This window comes from Ranitomeya imitator, chromosome 9 (genome assembly GCF_032444005.1).
Source record: "Ranitomeya imitator isolate aRanImi1 chromosome 9, aRanImi1.pri, whole genome shotgun sequence".
Taxonomy (NCBI): domain Eukaryota; kingdom Metazoa; phylum Chordata; class Amphibia; order Anura; family Dendrobatidae; genus Ranitomeya; species Ranitomeya imitator.
The window spans coordinates 149,213,317-149,239,942 of record NC_091290.1 but is presented as its reverse complement, the minus strand read 5'-3'; the positions used below and the strand labels follow the sequence as shown (position 1 = coordinate 149,239,942).

General features: G+C 45.6%; 1 protein-coding gene across 3 annotated transcripts in view; it reads left to right on the top strand.

Annotated features, from left to right (window-relative positions):
• ZFPM1 (zinc finger protein, FOG family member 1) overlaps window positions 1-26,626 on the top strand; it is a 120,783-nt gene that overhangs the window by 82,057 nt on the left and 12,100 nt on the right. For 2 of the 3 annotated variants that reach the window (XM_069739386.1, XM_069739387.1), the window contains exons 5-9: window positions 17,531-17,670; window positions 23,237-23,336; window positions 23,423-23,632; window positions 24,190-24,414; window positions 25,799-25,894. In XM_069739386.1, the coding sequence (XP_069595487.1) occupies window positions 17,531-17,670; window positions 23,237-23,336; window positions 23,423-23,632; window positions 24,190-24,414; window positions 25,799-25,894 (771 nt within the window). Of the gene's footprint in view, window positions 1-16,549; window positions 16,677-17,530; window positions 17,671-23,236; window positions 23,337-23,422; window positions 23,633-24,189; window positions 24,415-25,798; window positions 25,895-26,626 lie in introns of those variants that run through there. The other variant, XM_069739389.1, reaches the window with a different exon arrangement.

The window sequence follows — 26,626 nt, the reverse complement described above, 5'->3', positions numbered from 1 at the left end:
GAGTTACCTCCACCTGTTCGGCAGTGTTCTAGAGGCCGGTGTTTTTCTTCCTGTCTATAGTAATGTAGAGTTACCTCCACCTGTTCGGCACTGTTCTAGAGGCCGATGTTTTTCTTCCCGTCCATAGTAACGCAGAGTTACCGCCACCTGTTCGGCAGCTTTCTAGCGGCCGGTGATTTTCTTCCCGTCCATAGTAACGCAGGGTTACCTCCACCTGTTCGACATCGTTATAGCGGCCTGTGATTCTGCTATGGTTACTGTGTTGGATGCCAGCGTCCTGTGGGCACAAGCCATGTCGGGTGGTGGCTATTTAAGTCTGCTGTAATTGTCAGTTGTAAATCTATCATCCAACTGTAGGAACAATGTATTCATAACAGCCTATCTTAAAGGGACCTGATACATTTCTGCTGTGGTGCAGGATAGGAGTGCCCGTGCTCACATGTACATTGAGTGTAAACTATCCTAAGGCTACGTTCACATTAGCGTTGCGCCGCCGTGCGTCGGCGACGCAACGCACGACGCACGCTAAAACGAGCGCAAAAACGCGCGCGGTTTGCGACGCGTGCGTCGTTTTCCGACGAAAATCGGACGCACAGAAAATGCTACATGTAGCGTTTTCTTGCGTCCGACGCTAGCGTCGGAAACGACGCACGTGGCGAAAAACGCCACCAAAACGACGCACGCGTCCCCTATGTTAAACATAGGGGCGCGTCGCCGCTGCGTCGCCGGCGCAACAGCGACGCACATTGGCGAAACGCCAATGTGAACGTAGCCTTAGGACACCTCATTACAGCAGTCTGTGTGGCGTCTATTACCAATTAATTGCAGTCTATTGTTCTCTTGTATCAGCCATTGCAAGTTGGTGGATATTGTTAACTGCCACAACTATTCTGGGCTGAGTGCATACTACTAGTGGCTGATCGGCACTTCTCTGCTGTCCTTCCAACCTGTCCTATTTTCTTCATTTCATGCTTCCTCTCCACGTATGAGATCCTTCCCTATCATGTGCCTTCAGCCTCGCTCTGTTCCGGTAATTGGAGTGTTATTAATTTCTGTGTGGTTGGGAGTAGATGGCAGCGCCTGCGATGAAATGGTGATAGGGGACTTCGCTCACACATACCCGACTGATAGGCTTTCTATCTGCTCCTGTGCAGACAGTGCAGTTATCAGGCACAGCTCTGGTGAAAAGACCAGAGAAGGAAATGGAGGAGACACTGAATTCCTTCATTTTATCACCCACATCCACTGTACATGCCGTGTGTTAACATGGGAACCGTGGAACTACATTCAGCGCCAAAACTACGGAAAAAGGCCAATATTTCACATCCATCCCCCTGCAGCTTCTACCATCTACTTACAGCAACACATCTGATATTGCTGGAAAATTTGTGGTCTTGGCCATGATGTTCATGGAAGCCAATATTGGAAGCCACATATTGTCGACGTCATTGATGCTGCATAATTGTATTACTGCAGATTGTCGCCCACAGGGAACTTATCATTGGTGCAACCTGTGCAGCTGCAGAGGGGCCCAAGAAGAAGGGGGCCCTCCGCTACCTCCGAAGCAGGGGAACTTGTGCACTATGAGGAGTTATAGGACTGCATATGGCCCATATATTCAGCTCAGGGGCCATTTCCGGTCTGTGTCCGCCAGTGCCCACAGCGGCACCAGTCCATAATGACGCTAATGTGACCGGTGCACAATTGTGTCACAAGAGCCTTGATTTATTTATTCACCATGCTTTACACTGCTCCCTTAGGAAGCAGCTAGGAGTAATAACTGTGTTTTTACTACATGTTATTTTTGTTCCAGGTAGTCTGAATCCAACTCCCATTCATCGGAGTTGTAGGCTGCTGCTCTGCCGTTTCCCCTTACGTTGCCATATATTGGTCCGTTCACGTGGTGCAGTTTTCATCTTCATAATCAATTTGTCTAATCCCCCCATTTTTATGTCTCTGTTCCTCTCCCTCCCCAGACACTATAGGCCATTGATGGCAGCCAGTGCAGATTAGTTTACAGCGAGCCCTTTGCGTCTCTGTTCGCAGTCTGCCCCCTCCTTTGTCCGCCCGGCGTTTCTGCCTCGCACTGGTGAATAATTTAGGCTCAGATTGCTATCTCGGTCCCTAGTATTCTCCATCTCTGGAGCAGCCATGGGATCCCTGCTGTTTGCATCACACAGCTTGTAAAACATGACCGGGAGCTCACGCGACGTCTACTTAGGTGACATTTGTAGCGAGGAAGACATTCGATACCAGAGACCATTCCAAAAACTGCCCCGTGGCCCCCTATGTCAATGCTCGAGGGTACACATACTGTTGACTACACCTCTGTGTCTGTCACCTCAAGTATTCTTCTGCGGCATGGTCACCAGCCCCAGAGCGGCACCATGGGCTTTGTGAGCAGTTAACCACGCGGCTGTACTTATAAGTAAGTGACAACTTCTACAGGAGCTGTAATGGCGGTCACATTGGTTTTCACTTTTGAGCAGCCAAAGTTTCCTTTCACAGTTGCAAAACTGTAGTTTTCTACTTTGCTGCCCAAGTGCTATGTATCTACCTTTACCGAGGCCATTTGCCACATCCTAAGGCCCATCTACAAATCTAAATGACAACACATACAAGAATAATTTTTGTGGGCAGACTACAGGCCTAACCCAATTCCCATGCATTAATAATTCACTGGTCAACAGCATTTTTGGTGCCAAAGATATTTCATCGAATTTAGGGTAACTTTGGGGTGCTGATTCTGAATATGTCATCAGTTTTGCCAGATTGGCTCAAGTTTTTGAGATTTTTGGTATCTTATTCATAGCACTTGTTGGTAAATGCAACGCATCATCTCATTAATTTCTTTGGATTAGTACTTGAACTGAGCAGTTCTCAATATAGTTTTGTGTTAATTAGTGTTCTAAAAGTTTGTTCATAGCTTGATTTTTGCACTAACTTTATGTTGTTGTCTGTTTTCCAGTGAAAAGCATGAACTCATCAAGAAGAAGTTGTCTTAACGATCCAGACTCATTCTGTTACATTTGTGGTGAATACACACTGCCAAAACATAGAAGAAACATAACAGACTTCGTAAAAAAAGTGTATTTTGCCTATTTTGGGGTTATGCTTGGGGACCAAGACAAGTTTTGGGCACCACACATAGTGTGCAAAGCATGTATCGAATTATTACGAAAATGGAGCAAAGGACAAAGAAAAAGCTTCAAATTTGGTGTTCCAAAGGTGTGGAGAGAGCAAAAAAATCATCATGATGACTGTTATTTCTGTGCAGTGCAAGTGCAAGGACTCAATAAGCATAAGAAACGAAAATGGGAGTATCCTAACATGGAATCTGCAAGAAGGCCTGTCCCTCATTGTGAAGATGTGCCTGTACCTGTGGTTACCATGTTACCTGACCTTCCCCCACCTGATGATGATGAAGTGTGTATTGGCAGTGTGTATTCACCACAAATGTAACGGAATGAGTCTGGATCGTTAAGACAACTTCTTCTTGATGAGTTCATGCTTTTCACTGGAAAACAGACAACAACATAAAGTTAGTGCAAAAATCAAGCTATGAACAAACTTTTAGAACACTAATTAACACAAAACTATATTGAGAACTGCTCAGTTCAAGTACTAATCCAAAGAAATTAATGAGATGATGCGTCGCATTTACCAACAAGTGCTATAAATAAGATACCAAAAATCTCAAAAACTTGAGCCAATCTGGCAAAACTGATAGCATATTTAGAATCAGCACCCCAAAAATACCCCAAATTCATTAAAATATTTTGGACACCAGAAAAAAATTTTTTTTTTGTTGACCTATTCAGTCTGTGCTTCTATCATGGAGATCTGTCTGACATGACTAATACAGCTGGAACAGGCTGGCACTGCCAACATCTTACCCAGCTCCAAGAAAGACGACGTTGTTCTCCAGTGCGACCTAAAAGACAGATATGGGGGACATGTAGTCCGTCACAATTTAATTTAAGAAGTGGACATTCCCTTTAAGTAATGTCTGGTGTAAGCTCTCTCTTCTGGAAGACATTACCCCTGCCTATACCTTCCACTTCACCCTCTTAACAATTTCATTTGGACCCCCGGCAAAAGCAAAAAAACGAAAAGAGACAAACTAATTACATAAACGAGTATTGTAAAACTACAACTCCCATCATGCTTTGGCTCCATATCTTGCTCCAGGTTTACCATCACGGCATTTTTCCTATCTTAGTTCACAAATGGAAATACAAAATGTAACTGTAGGTGTCATTTTATTTTTATTTATTGCTTTTTTTCCCCCAAAATGTAAAATAAACAAAGAGGCTGTGTTTTGAGCTTGCAGGGGGCACAGGGGCGCCTTTGTGATCTGATCCCCTACGATGTGTGTGTTCCGGCCGTGAAGGTGTTGTTCTCTGTTCTGATGAAGTGCTTGATCTTCCAGCACCTCAAGGGTTTATTTTATAATGTCACTTTCAGCAAGACAAGTTGAGGCTGGGAATTAAAGAAATAACTGAATTTTTTATCTTTGGAATGACCTTGTTTGCTGGAGGGGTTTGTCTGCTTAAAATTCTGATATGCAAATGGCTGATAACTATAATCTATAATCCTCAACTTGGTCGCGTTTACAGATGGAGGGCTGGTTCATTTGCTTTTACAAATTGATGAGCAAACTGTTCCCTGAAAACTTCCAAGCCTTCACCCCGCAGCCCCAGACACAGACCCTCATGGGGATTTACAGCGCAGACTCCACGTGTGACAGTGTCGTTCTCTGCGCACCGCGTTGAGCCGCAGTAAAGAGAATGTATCCCCTAATTCGTCTTTGTGAGGTCAGCCGGCGCTTATCTGATTCTTGGAAAGATGAGTGACGAGTAATATGAGGTTTATGTGCATAGTCGCCCAACTTTCCGAAAATCCTGAAAAACAAACACAAGCTGTTACCCACGCGCCTGAGAAAGCCGTGGACCAAGTCCCCCTTTGGGTTCCTGAATTATAAATCGTCCTTGCAGCTGGATCGTACTCCTGTAATACTTCTTGTTTATGGGGAATTGTCCTGTAAGCTATTTTTATAATGGGAGTGGGTCCACTTTGCGGGTCGCCCCCATAATTTGTATGTTTATTTGCCTTCCTCGGCTTTTCTTAAGCGCTGGTTACATTTTCTCTGTTTGCTACATTTAATGATCCGTTTTTCACATCTCTTTAATTAAATCCATTTTAACGCCGTGCCTTGTCCCTTTTTATGGGCTTTTTTATTATTTTGCCTGGAAGCATAAAAATTAAAAGTTCATTACTGCGCATGGGGCAGAGATGTAATCATGATGCGTCTCCATTGCCGAGGAAGGATTGCAGCAGATTACTCGGCCATGCTCTCGGTATATGATGCCAGAACACAGGATTAGAGCTTTTACCTCATAGGCTTCCATTAAATTTATTGGATCGCTCTTTCTGTAATTCATAAACTATATCCTTGAGCTTTCTAATTCTTGTGATGACTTTGGGTTAACTGTTTCTTGCAGCAACACATTAGCAGTTTGCAAGACACCGAAGTCTGACAGGTTGGATCATGCACTTTTTGTGAATCTGTTACTTTAATGTAGGCGATGCTCAAGGAGTAAGAGTCCTGCTCTCCGTCATTCGATGTACTTCTACCTGACATGGCCTTTGTCATATACACTAATTACAGAAAACACGGCTTATAGTTATTTTTGTCTTGCACATCCGTCTCCTTCTGTGCATATTGAGGAGGCACAGAATGCGGGCATGGTTTGCTGCAGTTGCTCCCAATCTTCTTCTTTGCCTTTAATCTTTCCTTATTTTTTTCAGCTGCTTCGAGTTTACATTACTTTTCTTACTTTGCGGTTTTCTTTTTTCTGCCACTATGCTTTCACTCTTCCACTCTGCTTTTTTAGCTCATAGAGGGTACATTTTTATTAACACCAGTCTGATCCTCAGGTAGTTTTCAGACGATTTTTGGACGACTTTAATAGTTCATTAATAGACAGTAATAGATCATTCTGTGTGCATGGACCGCCATAGTTCTGGCAGCAAGGCATGTTCACACAGGATGAAGTGCTGCCAAGAATGATCGGCTTAATATATTAATGGCAACTGGTAACTGGTATGTGGATTGTCTGCATCAAAGGGTTACTCCTAACTGGGAAAGATAACCTGCTTCCTGTGGATCAATGACAACTCACTGACTCCTGGGACCCCACCAATCTTGAAAATGGAGCTCTGCAATGGCCCTTGCCACTTACACACTTTTCTCACCCTCTCCTCTGCCTTTTCCACACTCTTCTGGCTCTCGCCTCCGCCTCTTCACACTCTTGTGGCCCTCGCCACTGCCTCTTACACATTCTTCCGGTCCTCGCTTCCTCCACACTCTTCTGGTCCTCGCATACGCCTCTTACACACTCTTCTGGCCCATTCCTCCTCCACTCTTCTGGCCCATGCCTCCTCCACTCTTCTGGCCCTCGCCTCTGCCTCTTACACACTCTTCTGGTCCTCACCTCCTCCACACTCTTCTGGTCCTCGCCTCCGCCACACTCTTCTGGTCCTTGCCTCATCCACTCTTCTGGCCCTCGCCTCTGCCTTTTAGACACTCTTTTGGCCCTTGCCTCCTCCACTCTTATGGCCCTCGCCTACGTCTCTTCCAGGCTCTCTTGGCAACAACTTATCTCCTGGAGAACAAAACAATTGGCCATCTGAAATTCAATGTGCCGATTCCTTGTTTCTTCCAACTTCATTGTCTGGAGAAAGTTGGGAAGCCCCCCACACACATTAGACGGTCACCCAATCCTGTAAAGTTCTGTGGGTTTGGCCAATGTCCATGCAATGTCTATGGTGGTCTTAATGGGGCACTTTAGAGCTGGGATTAGTGGGGGCCCTCACAGTCACCAAGTTTTCACCCATCCTGTGAATAAAAAACTTGCCCATATGGGAATAGCCCTTTAATAAATGCTCAGCTATTAGGACTATTGGGAGCGGCCATGGCTGAACATTCAGTGCTAACTTTGCTCTAGAGGACATTGATGTTTTAACCCGCACCTTCTCTGTTTTGTCTAAAGCCTTGAGCTGGGTCATCGCGTCCCCCTAAACCTGCTCAGATTAAAGATCCTTCCCCCCCATCCTTATCTTGTGTGTTTCTCTTGCATTACGATCCTGTGATAAATCCTTCCCTCTTCCTTCAGGACGTGACATCTCCTTCTCTCATGTGCAAAAAAAGCTCTCCTTGTTTTTTTTAGTTTTAATTTCAAAGAGTTTATATTCAAATGTGATGAAAACCGGTTTCAGTTAATTTTATCTCCCCCAGTTCTCCTGCCTCCCTAATCTCCAAATGCCTGGAGTTTGGGTAAAAACCTCAAGGTCTCGCTATCTGTGGGACCAGAACTCCACACCACAGAGGCACAGAGTGTTCTGATGGACATGGGAGGGAAGAGATGCCGCTGATAACGTCACTTTTTTTGGTATGTGTGGGTGGGGAGAATAATTTAAGTTATTTTGCTCCTTATCGGACAGAACTTGCTTTGACGGCAGATAGAAGTATTTGTTTTAGATTAACACTCCATATCCAAAAAATAAGGGGGGAACTTTCAGCTCGGAATACGCCTATTACTTTATAAGATTCCTACATGAGGCTCAAGAATAGTCTGGAAAGACCCCGAGGCTGTCAGATAATTCCCTTCAGCCATATCTTGGTACTATCCGTCTCTTGGAAAGCTGGGTACGAACCAATATGGCTGCTACAGACGCCTGAATACTTTGTAGGGTTACCATTAGTAGAGTGGAAAAAAGTAGAATTGCCATTCAGGAACCTGGTAAAGCGGGGCAACTATTCCTATGCCGAATACACAGGTTAGGGCTCATACTTACAGTGAAGTAAATAACACCGTAACTTTTCATTGTTGAAAAATTCGCCAAGGAAATGAACCTACAGTGCAGATTTTACAATTTGCAGTGTGTCCATTCTTTGTGCAGAACCAGGAACGGAAAGGGTAAAATCTGGGACAAATCTGCATGAAAATCCACATGTAACAAGGACAGATTTCACTGCAGAAAAATCCACTCTAAATGCAAAACAAGCAAAATTATGGCAGGAACACAAGATAACTTTCTATTCGGTTCTTGGGATATCTATCGGGGTAGGTACATTTTTGCACTTGCAGTCGCACCTACCCATGCGCCCTCCTTTACCTCTGCTGTATTAAAGTCTTCGGTTTGGCTGTATACTACTGGATATATACAACATGATTGCAGACGTTAAATGACGTGCTGGATGAAAGCCGATCATGGGTCGTTTAATAGCCTGATTAGATGGTCGACCACAACTCCAAGGGCACAGAATGATCGTCATTGTGATCGTTCTTTATGTGTAGAATAACCTGTTCTCGGCAGCATGTGTCCTGCTTTCACAGGGCTATGTGCTGGCGAGAATGTTTTTTTACGAAAGCTTAAAGGGAACCTGTCACCCCCAAAATGGAAGGTGAGCTAAGCCCACCGGCATCAGGGGCTTATCTACAGCATTCTGTAATGCTTTACATAAGCCCCCGATGTAACCTGAAAGAGAAAAACGCCGGAAAGGTCAGAGAGGCCCAGCGCCTGCGCACTGCAGTACTTTGCTCTGCCCTCAACAGGGCAGACAAAGTGTGCCGGAGCATGAAGACCAGAAGAGGACGTCATGGAATGAAGATGGGAGGCGCCGGAGCGGACCTGAGACACCCATTTGACCGGACCGCAGCGGGACCGCCCCTGGATGAGTATAATCTAACCTCTTTTTCTCCTCTTTCAGGATACATCGGGGGCTTATCTACAGCATTACAGAATGAATTACAGAATGCTGTAGATAAGCCCCTGATGACGGTGAGCTTACCTCACCATCGATTTTGGGGGTGACAGATTCTCTTTAAAAGTCACACTAGCACTGTATGAATTTTCTTTTTGTTTGTTGTATATTTAGAAGACCTGATAGTCCTATGACCATTTATTTCCTGATTAGATCTTTCACAGTATGCTTTTTTTTGGTGACCCTATGTAGGGGCTATATGTCATGTCCAGAAGTCCTCCTGATTTATAGCTGCTGGACAGTGAAAGCCCCATACTGTGTGTCAGCAGTGCCGGGTCGCAGTAAACCAGTAGAAGTTTGGCTACTGATCCCCAGAAGACACGTTCCCCAGGACTGTAGCTACCAGCCTGATAGTATGGGTACATGCGTGCACATTGTCAGGGGGGCACATCCTATACAGAGTGTGTAGGACTGCCCGGTCACATGAAGAATAACCATGTCCTGCTCAGTCCCCTGAATATGACCAGGTCGTCTGGAGTACTCATCACTACCAAGGTCAATAGGACCAGGCACCTCGGAGTGTCCAAGGTCCCGCTGACAGCCGGCTCTCACAATCTGAAGTCCCATTTTTCACAGTCATCCTCTGGCTATCAGCAGCTGGGGTGACATCAGAGATGTGGTTCCCCCTTTCCGGCACAGGATATCAGGACTGCTCATCGTATCTGGCACAGAGCTAATCGCTCTGCACTTGCTTCCTTCTCCTGCCACGGTTTCCTGGGAATAGAGGCTCTGCTATCCTTGGAAGGCCAGCCCCCATCGGCCGTGTCTTCAGCTTTCTGCACCAGAGAGCAGGTTGTGGAAATATTCTGCTATTAGTAGTGGAGGGTCCAAAACTTAGATGGGGGAAAAGTCACAAATGATGGGAATCTTTGCATTATTGTCACAGTGTAAAGGCAATGTCTGGACACCATGTTTGAACATTCACCATAGATTACTTGTCTGTGCCTTGGATATTAACTTAGCGACTGTACAACTAGGTGGATCTGCCATTCAGGAGCCCAGAAAAGAGTCAATTGGTATAAACCACCCATAACCAATGCACACGGCGTCTCCATAGCCTTCACGACCATCATTAATAATACTCTGAACGCATATCGATTTCTGCTATTGTATAACCTTACTAGCTCGTTGCTTTTTCTGCTTGTTCCGCTTTATTTGTCCCTCCCCCATGCAGGAAAAAAATTCTACCTAATCCGGTTGTACTATCTGTGCCGCGTTTCTCATGGTGCGGAGATCTCGGAGCTATTAGTGGAGGTCACAGTTCAGCGCTGATAAACATTTCAGTTTGTGCTGTGTCAAAAAAAATCAATAAATGTGAATTGTGATTTCCAAGCTTTGTGATCACAGCCGAGGCGGAGCGGGGGCGAATCCAAACACAAGTCCCCCGAAGGGGGCTCATTGTGATGCCTACAAACTCCCGGCCTCTGGGGTGAAGATCATGGCGGAGAGGCTCTGCACTAACACAGGACTTTAACTTGTAATCAGAATGTCTGTTTATCATAAGAGATCTCGGAGGCTGGGATCGGCCATATTGTGCCACATGCAGGGCCGGAAATGTCATTGGTGCAACCTGTGCAGCCAACAGGGGTCCAAGAGATAACGGGGCCACATCTACCTCCAAATCAGCAACCTATTTGACTGCAAATGGCCCATATACTGTTGTTTCACAGGGGCCCTTTTCTACTATATCGCAGCAAAACAGTATCTATTCATGGCACGGTAAAAGCCTCCGCGCCACACCACCCCACACGCCACACCACCCCGCACGCCACCTCAACCCGCATGCCACCTCACCCCGCACGTCACACCACCCCGCACGTCACACCACCCCGCACGTCACACCACCCCGCACGCCACACCACCCAACACGTCACAATATCCCACACGCCACACCACCCCGCACGTCACATCACCCCACACATCACAATACCCCGCACGCCACACGTCACATCACCCTAATCCATTTAGCCTTGGAGTATGTTCACATAGATGTACTTACAGTCCTCATCCGCACACTGAAGGCACACGGATCACTTCTAGTTAGTGTACTAAGGCATATGGGGGGATAAAGTGCAGCATGCACGAGTCTGCTACATTTTACAGACTAGACCAGTGCATGGAAATATTAGACAGTTCCTTCACCCGTCCAATAAGAACATGGAGCCAGTCACGTCCATAAAGTTCAGTACTCGTCTGAACGTAACCTTCTGGTCTGGAGAGATTTTATATTATACTAGATGGCAGCCCGATTCTAAAGAATCGGGAGTCTAGAATCCATATATACTTTATTTATTCAAATGTAAAAATAATACAATTAATAAATAATAGTAAGAAAGAACAAAAAATGGCTGCACTCACCAGCTCTTGACAATTCTTGTTATTTAAGGTACAGTGACACAGGATCCATGAACATGCTTATGAGGGGAGGGATGAAAGACATCAGACGACAACTTTGCGTGTTGTGGCAAATGCCACAACAACGGTTCTTTGCTTAAGAACAATGTCAGGTAGTAGGAAAATAGCCAGTTAATAATAGGCAATAGTTCTTTGCAGGAATGCAGATATTAATAAATAGGCAGTTTATATTGCAGAGAAATTGCTGGGCAATAATGGACAATGTCCTTATGTGGCAAACAATAGAGCAATATACCCAATGTGGCAAAGAAGAGGTTAATAAACGGCAGTCTCTCAGTATAACAGTCAGTGAATAATAGGCAGTATATGGAGAAAACACCAAACAAAAGTTCAAAATTGGTGTGAAAATGTCACTGAACCACTTCACAACTAAATATATATAGTTTTGGTAAATGGTATTATCATTTTTTTGACGAAATTCGGCAGGAGCTTGAAGAGCAACGTCACTGGGCCGCCTCCACGCAGTAGAAACTTGCTGTGAGGTAAAAATTCAAAAATCACACCAAAATGGCGGACGGAGTGTGTCACAGTACGGCACGTTTCTGATTGGTCGCTTGCAGCAGGCGGCAACCAATCAGACACTGGACACTGTTGACGTCACTTATCTCCGGACATTAGCTCCGGACATTAGCTCCGGACAGGAAGTTGGCACAAATTGCAGGAAGTAGTATTCTAGGCAATTATATATTAGATTACAGTTTTGTGTTGCATCATCTGACCTCAGAGGAAAGCAAACTTAGGCACTCAGACGTACCCCGCCAATACTGAACACCCGCAATGTAGCCCCCACATCCACGAACATTATGGAGTGTGGACATTTTACTTTTTAAAAGATTTTTTTTCTCTTGTTTCTTGTGTACAAGTTGTCCAGATCATCTACAAAGATGCGGACTAAATAGGTTCGGGCACAGCAGTGACCTGTTTACCCCATTGAGGGTTACATGCCCAATATTACACTATGAGATTTTTTTTTTTTAAATTATATTTTATTTATTACCGTATATACTCGAGTATAAGCCGAGATTTTCAGCCCACTTTTTTGGGCTGAAAATAACCCTCTCGGCTTATACTCGAGTCATACACAGGAGTCGGCAGGGGAGAGGGAGCAGAACTGTGTAATAATACTCACCTGCTCCTGGTGCGGTCCCTGCACGTCTTAAACCCCGGCAGCTTCTTCCTGTAGTGAGTGGTCACATGGTACCGCTCATTACAGTAATGAATATGGACCCCACTCCACTCCCATAGGGGTGGAGCTGCATGCTCATTACTGTAATGAGCGGTACCATGTGACCGCTCACTACAGGATGAAGCTGCCGGCTCCGGGGAGCAGACATCCAGGGACCGCGCCAGGAGCAGGTGAGTATAACGCACTCCACTCCCATAGGGGTGGAGCCGCATATTCATTACTGTAATGAGCGGTACCATGTGACCGCTCACTACAGGATGAAGCTGCCGGCTCCGGGGAGCAGACATCCAGGGACCGCGCCAGGAGCAGGTGAGTATAACGCAGTGCGCTATATTCACCTGCTCCCCTTTCCACCGTCGGCACCGCTGCGTCTGCCGCGTCCTCTGCACTGACGCTTAGGTCAGAGGGCGCGGTGACGCGATTAGTGTGCGCGCCGCCCTCTGCCTGAGCGTCAGTGCACAGGATGGAGAAGACACAGCGGCGGTGGAACGGGGAGCAGGTGAATCTAGCAAGTGCCGGGGGCCTGAGAGTTGAGTATGTAATGTTTTTTTTTTTTTAATCGCAGCAACAGCATATGGGGCAAATGTCTGTATGGAGCATCTTATGGGACCATGTGCAGCATTATATGGGGCAATTATCTGTATGGAGCATCTTATGGGGCCATGTGCAGCATTATATGGGGCAATTATCTGTATAGAACATCTTATGTAGCCATGTGCAGCATTATATGGGGCAATTATCTGTATGGAGCATCTTATGGGGCCATGTGCAGCATTATATGGGGCAAATATCTCTGGAGCATCTTATGGGGCCATAATCCACATTTGTGGAGCATTATACGGGGCAAATGTGTCTATGGAGTATTTTATGGGGCCATAATCAGCATTTGTGCAGGATTATATGGGGCGTATTTTAATATGGAGCATCTTATGGAGCCCATCATAAACTGTATGGAGCATTATATTGGCGTATTTTGTATGGAGCATCTTATGGGGCCATCATGAACTGTATGCAGCATTATATGGGCGTATTTTGTATGGAGCATCTTATGGGGCCATCATGAACTGTATGGAGCATTATATGGACGTATTTTGTATGGAGCATCTTATGGGGCCATCATGAACTGTATGCAGCATTATATGGGCGTATTTTGTATGGAGCATCTTATGGGGCCATCATGAACTGTATGGTGCATTATATGGGCGTATTTTGTATGGAGCATCTTATGGGGCCATCATGAACTGTATGGAGCATTATATGGGCGTATTTTGTATGGAGCATATTATGGGGCTCCTGATTCAATATGGATATTCAAAAACACTTAATCTACTGATGTCTCAATTTTACTTTTATTGGTATCTATTTTTATTTTTGACATTTACCGGTAGCTGCTGCATTTTCCACCCTAGGCTTATACTCGAATCATTAAGTTTTCCCAGTTTTTTTGTGGCAAAATTATGGGGTCGGATTATAATCGGGTCAGGTTATACTCGAGTATATACCGTACATGTTTCTATTGAACATTTTGTCAAAATCCCCTTTTTCTATTTTCTGTGGTTGAAAACGAAAGCAAAGGGCAGGATAAAGGACGGATTTAGATACGGTGTGCTATCATGGTCCGAGCCGACATGGCCAATAGTGTCTAGATTTATAGATGAGAAACGGACACAAGTGCAGAAAGGACTTTATTAGTTTGAGTATATTTCTGTTTTATTTCACAGAGTAATACTGTGTGAATAAGTTGCTGTTGTTTTCTTTCTGCTTCCCTGTGAAATTATGTTCTCTCCTAGAAAAAGATGATTTAGGTGAATTATTTAGACCTCTATTAAAAAAAAAAAAAAAAAAAAAAAAAAAAGAGTAATAATGGGGAAAAGCGGGTAGGCAAGTGGCTAGAAAAGGATGTGTGGACTTCATCCACTCAGAAGGCCATCACAACCACTGAGGAGGAGGATGGCTTTCCAGATCTTTAGGCATTTACAGGCCTCCCTTTTACAAAGGGGAAGAGCCATTTAGGACCTGCTTAAAGGCAATCTGTCATGTTGGACTTGCGGTCTGATCTGTGTGAAGCCGGGTATAGAGGAGCTGAGCAGAATGATATATCGGTTGCTGAACAAGATTCAGTATAACTTGTATTTTACGCTTTGAAATCCCTGGTGTTTGTATGGAGGAGTCCAGCGGGCGGGTCCTACTCAGTGATTGACAGTCATTCTTGTATGACTCTGCATGTACATATAGCTGTCAATCAATGACTAGGCCCACCCACGGGACTCATCCATACAAACATCAGGGATGTATATCGATCTCATCAGCTCCTCCTGCGCCATAACATCCTGCCTGTTTCCATCATGACATGTTCCCTTTAAAGCAATCTTGGATAGACCTTGCTTTCTCTTTGGGCTGACCACTAGCCCACCAGTCCACAGCAGTCACTGGCCCTCCATACAGCACATGTGGGAGTCCGGTTCCTCCTGTCTGCAGACGGATAGTGTGTTTGATATTGGGAAAGGTATATCGGTGGAAATGAAAGTAGGAAAAAAAAAAAAAATGAATCCCACTTATCTATAGAAAGGTTTAAGTCACCGGGGTCCTGTCCCTTTAAGTGTCTGTCCCTGGCACTGCCCCAGCAGGTTGGTGCCTTCTTCCTTAATGCTCCATCTGTCGCAGGGGAAGTGTAATTGGGCTGCTAGCCTTCTGCCCGTCTCCATTGTTTCCCTCTACCTGGGCAGCTAATTACCTGATAGGGAACACCAGACAGGTTCTTTTTAAATAACGCAGCAAGCGCCCGCCGAATACAACCCTCCTGGGAATATCCTGCGCCATTACCTCTTTGGAATTAACCCTTCGGCTGCTGAATCGGATGTGAAAAATAACCCCTACTGGCAAATTGTTTCACGTATCGGTCATGCTGCGGATCTGAAAATACTTAGAGCCTGAAATCAATTGCTGATATGTTTCCCCTGTAAGGCTTTTTTTACACTTGTTTTTTGCTGGCCGTTTTTCCGTACTTTTCACTGTCTGCCGCAAAAGAGGGCAGCAAAAATGTATTTTTTTTTCGAATAGTAGGGGAAAAAAAAACGGCGTTCCGCAAATACGGACAGCACAGTGCACCGCAAAGAAAAGCTTCAGTTGTTTTTGCGGCCCCATTGATTTTCAATGAGGGCCGTGTCCGTAAGCCGTGAAAAATATTGCGCAGGCTCGATATTTTTTCATGGTCGTAAATACAGCCCACACAGCGCTCCGTCGAATTATTGCCGCCCGTTTTTGAGGCCCCATAGAAATCTATTGGGGCCGCAAAACCACAGCAAGTGTAAAAGAAGCCTAATGTGAATGAATGGGTTTTGGTAAAGCCTGTCCAATTTTCATTTTAAAAGGGACATCTAATCCCTGGTAGAAATAACCATTACCTTTGCTCATATATTCCGGATTTGTACCCGAATTCCCATTTTTTTCTTTGACTGTGGAAACCAATAGTGCTACCTAGTGGTAGACGTGAGCACTGCACCCTCGCTTTGACTTTCTTGTTTCGCAGCATGTCGATTCTGACTTCCATGTCTTACAAGTGAAACCCATTGTTTTATTAAACCCAGACACGATCAGCGCTGCTCTTCCTGCTCCTGATCGATCATTGCCCCCCTCCCCAGCGGTAAACGCGGTGTCAGCATTATATAAAGGTTACCAGTGACCTTCTGCCTCTCCCAGGAAACCCGCTAATAGTCTGACTCTCTTATTATTTCATTTCAGAGCGACTTATCAGTGACAAACAGCCCCAGTTACCTGCAACATTTACTTAATGATTCCAGTGATAGGAAATAGTCTGATAATACGCAGACCAGCTGGCTGGCGCTGGCCAATCAGATGCTGGAGTGCGATGGGAGATTAGATTACGGGGGACTGTATTTGTTGTGGTTCGGAGTCACTGAGAACCAACACTATTGATACAGAGATAGGATTCAGAGCGGACTTTGCCTCCTGTGATAATCGGGGGAAAAAAAGATTATTTTTAACTACTAGCTCACTGAGTGTTCTTAATATTAATGACGGCAAGATCAGCGTTATCTTTACAAGCTCGGAGAAAAATACCTATCAGGGGGATCGGAGAGCGAAGGTCTGGGGGGTCAGCGTTTCGTACGTGCAGAGCCGCGGTATCAGCCCAACTCGGATAAAGCCGCAGTTGTTCCAACGCTCCGGGGCATCCATATCGTGCACTGATCGTGAGACCGTGAAAGCGGAAGATAATGCCGACAGGTGATGTTCACGTTTTACAACTCTTATAACGTGACGGAAAATGCATAAAAATACTATCTAATATCACTTATCACTTAGAATATCACTTAATATTCTGGGAAATTGTATATCCGCTATGCTGACAGCCATTATGGTCACCATTTAGCTTTTTCAGACTTTTGCAGGTGATTTTCGAACAGGGTGAATGTCTCTTTGCTGGCCATGCTTGTTGTCACCCAGCTTTCCCCGAAGTGGATTTTTATAATCTAGGGAGAACTTCTGTCTTAATTTGTGCATTATTAGAATTTTTTGCAATCGTTATGCCGTAATAATCATGTAAATCCACAGTGTTATCCACCAGCCATCGCCGTGGTTTATATGCTGCAGAGAGGCACCGAGGAGCTGACGATCTAGGCGGCCTGGGAACCGAACTGCTGCGGTTGCTACTGTGCGGCGGCCCTGTTTGTTAGCGTGTCCTCCAGCTCGCTCAGCCCGCCTTATCTGGGCCTCTGTGTATTTTCCTTGGTGGGGTTTGATATAGAGAAGATAGATGGATGTTTTGACATGGAAAGTGTCAGGCCAGGAGCCTTATCAGCTGGACTTGAGCGCCCCGACCTCGCTGCTCTCCTGTTAACCTTATGTTAACAAAGGATTCACATTGTTATTTTACGCTCAGTTGTAATTTTGAGGTTGCAATAATAATCACCCCCCACCCTTTCTGCCTTTTAAAGGGATCTGCTCATTGCTTTGCTCCCGTTTCACTGCATGATCAGTGATGGGTTTTCTATTCGCACAGTACAACCATTCATATGACGACTGCATCATACAATTATATGGCTGGTAAAATACTCACCCTGCTCCTTCTCTTTTCACAGAGGAGTTGGTTTTGGAGATCCCATCGCCTGATGGCATCAGTCAGGTTCGAGCCGAAAGCAACATCCTCAGAGGCTTTACATGGGGGCCGTACAGAGGAAGCTTCAGCGGTACATCGTCTTCTCCAGACCGGACAGACCCGGTAAGACATGGTGCGATCACACAAAGTGATGGGTAATGGACGCAACGTAGGAGTGAGCAGCCTGGACGGGTCCTGGACCTGAGCGAGAATGATTGCTAGATACCGGTGAGACTGGAGATAAAGGGATTGCCTGGGCGCCATCTTCTGACCGTGCTCCAATCTCAGTGGTGAGCTGCCTGATACAAGGAGACATAGTAACATAGTTAGTAAGGCCGAAAAAAAGACATTTGTCCATCCAGTTCAGCCTATATTCCATCATAATAAATCCCCAGATCTACGTCCTTCTACAGAACCTAATAATTGTATGATACAATATTGTTCTGCTCCAGGAAGACATCCAGGCCTCTCTTGAACCCCTCGACTGAGTTCGCCATCACCACCTCCTCAGGCAAGCAATTCCAGATTCTCACTGCCCTAACAGTAAAGAATCCTCTTCTATGTTGGAGGAAAAACCTTCTCTCCTCCAGACGCAAAGAATGCCCCCTTGTGCCGTCTCCTTCCTTGGTATAAACAGATCCTCAGCGAGATATTTGTATTGTCCCCTTATATACTTATACCTGGTTATTAGATCGCCCCTCAGTCGTTAAATAATCCTAATTAATCCTAAATTCGGGTTCTTCTACACATAATTGTGGAGGACACTCCATCCATCGGCTGACCGTGTTAATGGCCACACACAGATGAGAGTAACGTTGGCTGACTCCAACGATATAATTGAGTTCATCCAACAGTCTATGTTTGGGGCCCCTGACTCTTTAATGACCAATGATGTTGGCGGAATATTCGATTTTCGGACTGCCGATCCTTTTATTTTTGGTTAAACAAGACTCCGCTAGAGATGTCTGACAGCGGCTCTTTCATAGAGAGTCAGGCTAGATAGGTGCCAGCCTAACGACCTGTCATCTGACAGCTCTGCAAAGTATATTGGGCCTTTAGGGTCTGTTCACATTGTATTTGCAGTGCATGGAAGATTTTCTGACCCTACACCTCCAAAATAGTCATCAACCTGGAAAGTGTAGCAGATGATGTTATTCGATACAGGGAAAAAAAAACCAATATACTGAAGTCAACCAGTCAGATGACCTATCGTAGCCCCCGGAGTTTTCACTAGAATTCTGCTGCAAAACGCCTTGAAATGTTGCAAAGCTTTTGCACGAATCGAAGCTGGGCAAAAAGTGTTGTGACTTTTGGCATTTTTAGTCCTGGCCGATTCTGCCAAAGCGAGTGGAGCTGGGTAGGAGCGTGGGAAAACCTGTTCCCAAAATTCAACATAATTTATGGCTGAAAAGTGGTGTAAATTATGCTAAAAATGAGCGCTGTGCCCCGACTGGAGAAACATTTTTGACAATTGTAAGATGCTTGTACTTTCGTACTGTGGAGGTCAAATTCCTCTGCGGATTTTCTGCCTCCTATAGATGAGATTTTGCAAAATAGCATCCTCAGTGCTGGAACTCGGCAGAAAAATCTTCCCAGAAAATCTGGATGGAAAGTACGCTGTGTATCCGACTGTGTGAACGCAGCCATAAATTGCACCTCTGGTTCTTGTGTCTTCAGAGGTTGCTCGTCTCGGGAACATTTAATGTGTCTTTCTATAATAATAATGATTGCATTTAATCAAAATGCAAGAATTTGGTAAGATGAATGTTGTTCTCTTTAGCAATGTCATCCCTCTCCCAACTGTGTCATGTGGACGTGTGCAACACCGAAAGGGACTCTGGATATTTCCATCTGGCGCCAGAACATCCGCAATGTCCCAATTAAGAACTAAATGCTTCTGTTGTTGCGGGGGCACAATATCTCCAGATATAAATTATTTTTGGGGGGGTTGCGGGAGGGAACCTAAATGTCGGCTTATGGGGTGAAATAAACCAAATATAAAACAAAATCTGAGCTTCTCTATCTCTGGCACAAAGAGGGGGAAGACGAGGAGAGGAGGGGGGCGTTATCTCAGCCGCTTTAAGGTTAAAGCTCAAAATTTTAGACGAGAGCAAGCTGGGTTTGTGATAGCGATTGAGCCCGTTATCTGCTCAGAATGAAATCCTTCATTAACCCCTTATCTCCCCTGTTCGGGGTGTTATGATCTTGTGGCGCCACTAGTCGAGACATAAGACAGCCAAGTGATTGATTCCTCTCAGATAATGTCCTGCCTTCACGATACTTAATTTATTGTCTAAATATTTTCACTGGTGTTTTCAGCATTCGCTTCGGCCCTTATCGGGTGTCTTGATGGTTTGCAGCTCATCATTTCCCCCCCTGCTTTCCTAGGAGAGGCAGGATGGAGAAGGGCCATCCTTAACACTTTAAGTATCTTTAAACTTCCTCCTCTGCTTCTCTCGCTCTCCTTCTTGGCAGAAAACCATTTTCTCTAATTGTCGCACATCCTCTGAGATAGCCCTCTTCACAGGTTGCCAGGCTCCACACTAAACCTTTTTTTTCACAGGCCCTTAGAGGGACTCGGTCCTGTCTATAATTATGAAAAAATCTAACATAGACTTCATGTGAGGTCACACATTGTGAGCACGAGGTGCATTTTTTTGGCCATTTTTATTTTCAAGATTAGAAGCAAAAAATGCTGCAGTTTTTCCGCAAATTTTGGAGAACTATACCACAAAATTGCATCACAGCCACAAGACATGATGCCATCCTTCTAGAAAGTGCAGAGAGTTAAGGTTAATTTCCATCGCATGACTTTCACTCTGTAGTAGAATTGTTTTTCTGCTCTGTTCTTGCGGTTTATCCACAGCACAGTCCGGCCGAAGTCTGTGCTGAGGGTTACACTGAACTAGGCTGTGTCCTTTTCTAAGCCTACGTCTTTAGTGCGGAGCGAGCGTCCTAGGATCTTACAGCAGCTCGGACCAGGATGCCATCTAGTTTAGTGCAGCCCTCGGCACAGACTTTGGCTGCTTTATGCTGTGGATAAACAGAAAAGGCCTCTTATCGAGTGATTTAGGAAAAGTCTTGCACCATAAGACGTGTCGGAATCAGGAAATTTCCATACCGCGCCCTGTGCTCTATATGGAAATTATATATGTTTTTGATTGCTTTCGCACCTGAATCCTCTAATCTGTGGCAGCGGCACTTCCATTTCAGGCGCAGATTTGAGTCGTGTAGCCCCTTTTCACATTACATGAGACACTTGCTGACATGAAATTTGTGTGTTTTACCTCTTGTTTGCGGGATCGTACATAGATAATTAGGGGCCTCGGGAAAAATCTACTGGGGTCTCTCTAAAATGACAATGAGATTAGAAACCACGGAGGGAAAAAAATGCCCAATGGAAAAGGATACCAAAAATCTAAAGGGCCAGTTTTGGACTGGTGCTTGGTATCTTTTTCCATTGGGCATTTTTTTCCTATCGTGGTTTCTGAACTCGTTCTCATTTTAAAGAGACCCCCCCAGTAGGTCTCTCTCTAATGCTGGGGGGGGGGCAGTATGGCTGTATTTTAGCACAATGAAGCAACTATGGATGAATGATCTAAATGGATGGATTGGGACCATAATCCGGAGCAATGACCATCTATTGCATAGAAAAATATTTAGAATTGAGAGTCCTCAGTGATTGATACCTTTTAATGGCTAACTGAAAAGATGGCAACAAATTGCAAGCTTTGGAGACTACACAGGTCTCTACGGTCATCTACTGCATATGAAGTTAACTTCATTTTTTTTATAGTTGCCCACATATATGTAAAATGGCCGTACCCCCTCCTTCCGGGTCATCCTTTGCAGCGCTCCTGGAAACTGTGCCAGGCTTCAGAAGCCCCTTCCCTGGATAAGCCATGCTGCGGATGCAGTCTAGATAGAGTTTCTGATGGTATCAGACAAAGTTCAGAGCAGAGACACTGACCTCTTTGTTCCAGAAGAAAACAACACATCTTGTCACAGACATTGAGATGGGGGAAGGTTTAAAGACACAGCTTCCCCATCCTGCACTCCTGCAAGTATTTTTCCATCCCTCCAAGGATCCTGGGTATAGAGATGAGCAGATTGATTCGGACTACCCTCACTTGGCGTCTCGTTCGCCCCTTCTTGGTAGCCGGACCAGGGCAGGGTTCAATTCTGACCCAGCGATCCTTTGCCAGTTATCAGCACCACACAACGTCATAGTATGGGGTGTATTAAGTGGCAGATGTGCCCAGGATGACGGGCAGAGGATCGCTGGCTGTCAGGGTCCATGTGCCACAGATCATCGGACACCAGACCGAGGTAGTACACACAATTGTGCTTAGCTCTAGTATATGGTCATCTACAATAACGTGCACCTTGATTTACGGTAGTTGGTAAATTTACTAGACATTGGGCCCCAATAATGAGTTATCCGCAATGTCCTATAAAAGGGTCCCGCTATTTTCTGGCAGGTATCCTGTGTGCATATATCGTGATAGAGGCAGCTGCAATGGTACGTGGGCATTGTACCCACACAATGCACCACAATCACCGGATCCGTTGTCTCCACGCTGCGCCACTTTTATACCATCAGGAAAACTGAATAATGTTATATTTCCGAATCTTCGCCGATGCAAACGAGTCTGTTCCTGAGTGCAGGAAACGATCCCCCCCCCTGTTCTTCCTAATTGCTTGTGACATCACAGCCTCGTACTTTCCAGAAAGCATTTTGAGCAGCACCAGGAGAAGGTGAAGGAGGCAGGCAGCCCGTGTTTGACAATGAGGGCTTTTCTGCATCATCAGCAGTGCCCGGCTCTTTATCGTGCCGGGAACACGCGGCCCGTCGCAGCGATAAGCCAGAGCTGACTAGCGCCAGCGCTCTGTTCGAGGGTCTTAGAAATATTGGAAGGAATAATTAGATTTCATATCGTTACTGACGCAGCCATCTGAGGATCAGGCAGATTAATTTCTCTTTCTCTGCGCTCATTAATATTCATTAGAGACATGGAAGGACTCGGTCCAGAGCAGAGTGGTTTCTACGGGAAGCCGCAGGGCTCACGGCGTTGCGTCGTCTGCGGTCCTGAAATGTTTAGGGTCCAAACGGTTTTTGTGAAGTTTAACCTGTAAATATTATCCATGATCTATGATCCATGTGGCCATGAGCGATGCGGGAGGCATAGCCTCATTTTTTTTTAAAGATTTCCCTGTAGATGTGTTTAGAAACATAAAATTGGCATTGTGACACCTTTGTTGTAATTTTCCGTAGCGCTTTCACCTATATGTGCAGCATGGTCTTGTAGCCAAGCGCTTTACGGCCCATTGACCACATTGATGCGATTGTTGTAGCCGCTGACAGCATTAAACTGGGTGCAGAAAGCATCCGAGAAGCGCCGAGCCTGTTAAGTCCCTCACAAAGTGAAGCGCGGTGACATTTCTCAGAATAACACTCGAATTGTCTGATAAGTCTCAGCAATGACGAACGCCCCGAGCAGCAAAATCTGCAACCGAAGGGAGAGACCTCCACCTGGTGGCCACTGACTGTAATGACAGTTTATGGGGGGTGGGGTGGGGGTGAAACGGTGAAGGAGAGTATTTTCAGAAGAGGAATATTTACAAATAAAATAATTTACCGTAAATATTGAGTGCTGGATTTTGTAATGACCTCTCTTGTCTTTTGTAGAACACCTCCCTGTCTCTGGAAGTGGACAGTGATTGTTGGCTGAGGAACTTGACTTTAGTCCCTTGTGAACTAGAAGCCAACTCCGTTATATATCGGAAAGGTGAGACAGTCATAATGTTTAAGGTCAGGGGCCTCCAATCCCAGGCCAGTCTCTAAACCATCCTCCCCTGTAACCTCCATGTACAGGTGACCAGATCTGGTGCAAGACCTCACAAGACATACAGCAAGGGGATGTCGTCAGAGCTTTCCTTATGGCCGAGCCTCAGGCCATCCTCAACTTCAAAGTAAAAGAAGAACCCTGCGAACCATCCCAAGAGACCCCCACACACACAGAATTTCCCCTGCTCCCCCAACAAGCCGGCATGGCTGCCATATTGGCCACGGCGGTTGTCAACAGTAAGTGATGTCTCCATTCACCAGTGATGTCGCCAGTGTCTTGTAGAAATCCTCATCTTCAGAATACACAATCCTTGGCGTCACTTTTAGGTTGGGCATACGTTACATTCGGGGGCACAGTGTTTGCAATTCTGCATCCATCTCATCATACTTATTTGTGGGCATCACAGCTAAGAAGCAGAGACGATTTTCCCCCCATTTACATGGGCCGATTTCTGGCCAGTAACGCACGCTGATCGCCTGTATGAAGGTCGTTTGGTGCTAGTTTAGTTTATCATAGGGACAAAAAAAATTGCAGTATGCACTAGTTTCCAAGGGCCGCCATTCAGGTCTATGAACGCGTAAAAAAAAAAAACCGATGCCACAGAATAGCATCCGATTTTTATGGAAAAATTGCAATTCTGTAACATGGGGAACTGTAAATGATCTCATTATTAGTTGCTGCAAAAGAAAAAAAACACATTGCATGTGGAATATATGTGTATATATATCACACATGTATCCTTTTAATTGCTTTATTGCTTAACCTGATAGCTGTTGCCTTCGATCTATTCTAGAGGACGTGTTTCCCTGCAAGGACTGTGGCATCTGGTATCGCAGCGAGCGGAATCTGCAGGCACATCTCATGTATTATTGCGCCAGCCGGCAGAACTCCACCTCTCCGTCAGTTGACGAAAAGCCCAAAGACTCCTATCCCAATGAGCGAATATGTCCTTTTCCCCAATGTAAGAAAAGCTGCCCCAGCGCCAGCTCCCTGGAGATTCACATGAGGAGTCATAGCGGTAAGTGGCGCAAGAGATTCCTGCACATTCTTCCAGTTTGGTTGCAGTTCTTAGAACATCATGAAAATTTATATTAATTTCCTAGCCGATATATCAAAGGGGCAATGTAAAGTGTTTGACAAGGCTTTCAAGGAGTAGCAATATTAATCAATGTAGGGTCCGGAGATCCCCCAGACTACAGAGGATAAGCACTGTAATCTTGGACACAGCAGTGTACAGGCCCAATAGAAAGTCTGTGGTGCGTACGCTCCTGTGCACATACACAAGCTGAACCATCAGTGCAGTTCTCATGGTCCACACTCTAAATGATCTATAAGGCTTTTAGGGGGTTCCAGTATATCAGAATGTACACGCTAAGCATTACTGGCAAGTTCACTGGATATACGCTGTAACCTACAAAAAACAACAAAACCCTAAATCAGACTACCCCTTATTAATACCCCAGAGACACAGCATGGCCGGTGTCATTCCTCCGATCTCAGCACGATGCCCCCTGGTGGTCACCTTCCTTAATGTCATGTTTTTGGGCTGCAGCCCAAAACGGCGCATTGTTTATGTAAGGTGATCAATGGGGGACATAGCACTGAGTAGGTATGTATAATATTTTTATTTTATGCTGCCCCTTGAGACCCGTAGTGGACAAACCCTTTAAATATTGGTTTATACTTAGATGCCGATCACCTGTTCTGACCCAATCACAGCTGAGGGTTTGTTACAGTTGTCTCCGCGCCCCTCCTATACTGCCTGGCTGCACACTGATACACTGTAACAAACAATAATTAGATAGAACTCTACATTTCCGTAAGATCAAACTAGATATACTGTACATCGGCTTTAGGAGAGGCTTATTGTAGATATTGCTCCGGATGAGACCAAATAAAATAAGACAAAATTATTTACAAACATTCCAGCGCTGATCAGGAAATCTGTCTCCACAGAATGGAGGAATTCAGGTGAATTAAGGCTATGGTGCGGCTCATCTCCTGATCTTATCGGGATGACGGTATAAGGCGACTCCTGCGTCTTTAAATGTGAGCGGCCTGGTTAACCCTTGGCTGCCCTGATACCTAGCGACAGGCGTTTAGTAAGCAGAGGGTTAATGTAAAGCATCTCACTGAAACAATCTGATCTGAGGACTGTTTTGCGCTCCGGAGAGGGAGATGTTTAATCTGCCGTCTCCTCTGTTTTATAATAGGCTCCAATCCATTTGTTCAAAGTATCCCCTTCAGATTAATGGCATCATAGGACATTATCTCGCCATCTTAATCAGAGAGCAGCGCACTCCTCTCTATTAGCACAAGTGGCTAGCGTGGCTTTGTGATAACGAGGAGCCCAAGGTGCTGCAGCGAGAGGCTAAATAACCCAGACGCTTATCTTTTCGCAGGCGAGAGACCGTTCGTGTGCCTGATCTGTCTGTCCGCCTTCACCACCAAGGCGAACTGCGAGCGTCACCTGAAGGTTCACACGGACACCCTGAACGGTGAGCAGCGGGCTTCTCTGTATCTGTCACACCCTAACGCGTTTCAGGCAAACTCTGTGGTTTTCTCTAGATGGAGATGTAGCAGAGCTGATCTGGTACTGTGATCGATGTGCGCGGCGCTAGCTCACTGGGTCAGTCCTGAGAAAACTCTGCTGCATCCTGACGGTGACAGATCACACTCTGCTGCATCCTGACGGTGACAGATCACACTGTGCTACATCCTGACTGTGACAGATCACACTGTGCTACATCCTGACGGTGACAGATCACACTCTGCTGCATCCTGACGGTGACAGATCACGCTCTGCTGCATCCTGACGGTGACAGATCACACTCTGCTGCATCCTGACGGTGACAGATCACACTCTGCTACATCCTGACGGTGACAGATCACACTCTGCTACATCCTGACGGTGACAGATCACACTCTGCTACATCCTGACGGTGACAGATCACGCTCTGCTGCATCCTGACGGTGACAGATCACGCTCTGCTGCATCCTGACGGTGACAGATCACGCTCTGCTACATCCTGACGGTGACAGATCACGCTCTGCTGCATCCTGACGGTGACAGATCACGCTCTGCTGCATCCTGACGGTGACAGATCACGCTCTGCTGCATCCTGACGGTGACAGATCACGCTCTGCTGCATCCTGACGGTGACAGATCACGCTCTGCTGCATCCTGACGTTGACAGATCACGCTCTGCTACATCCTGACGGTGACAGAT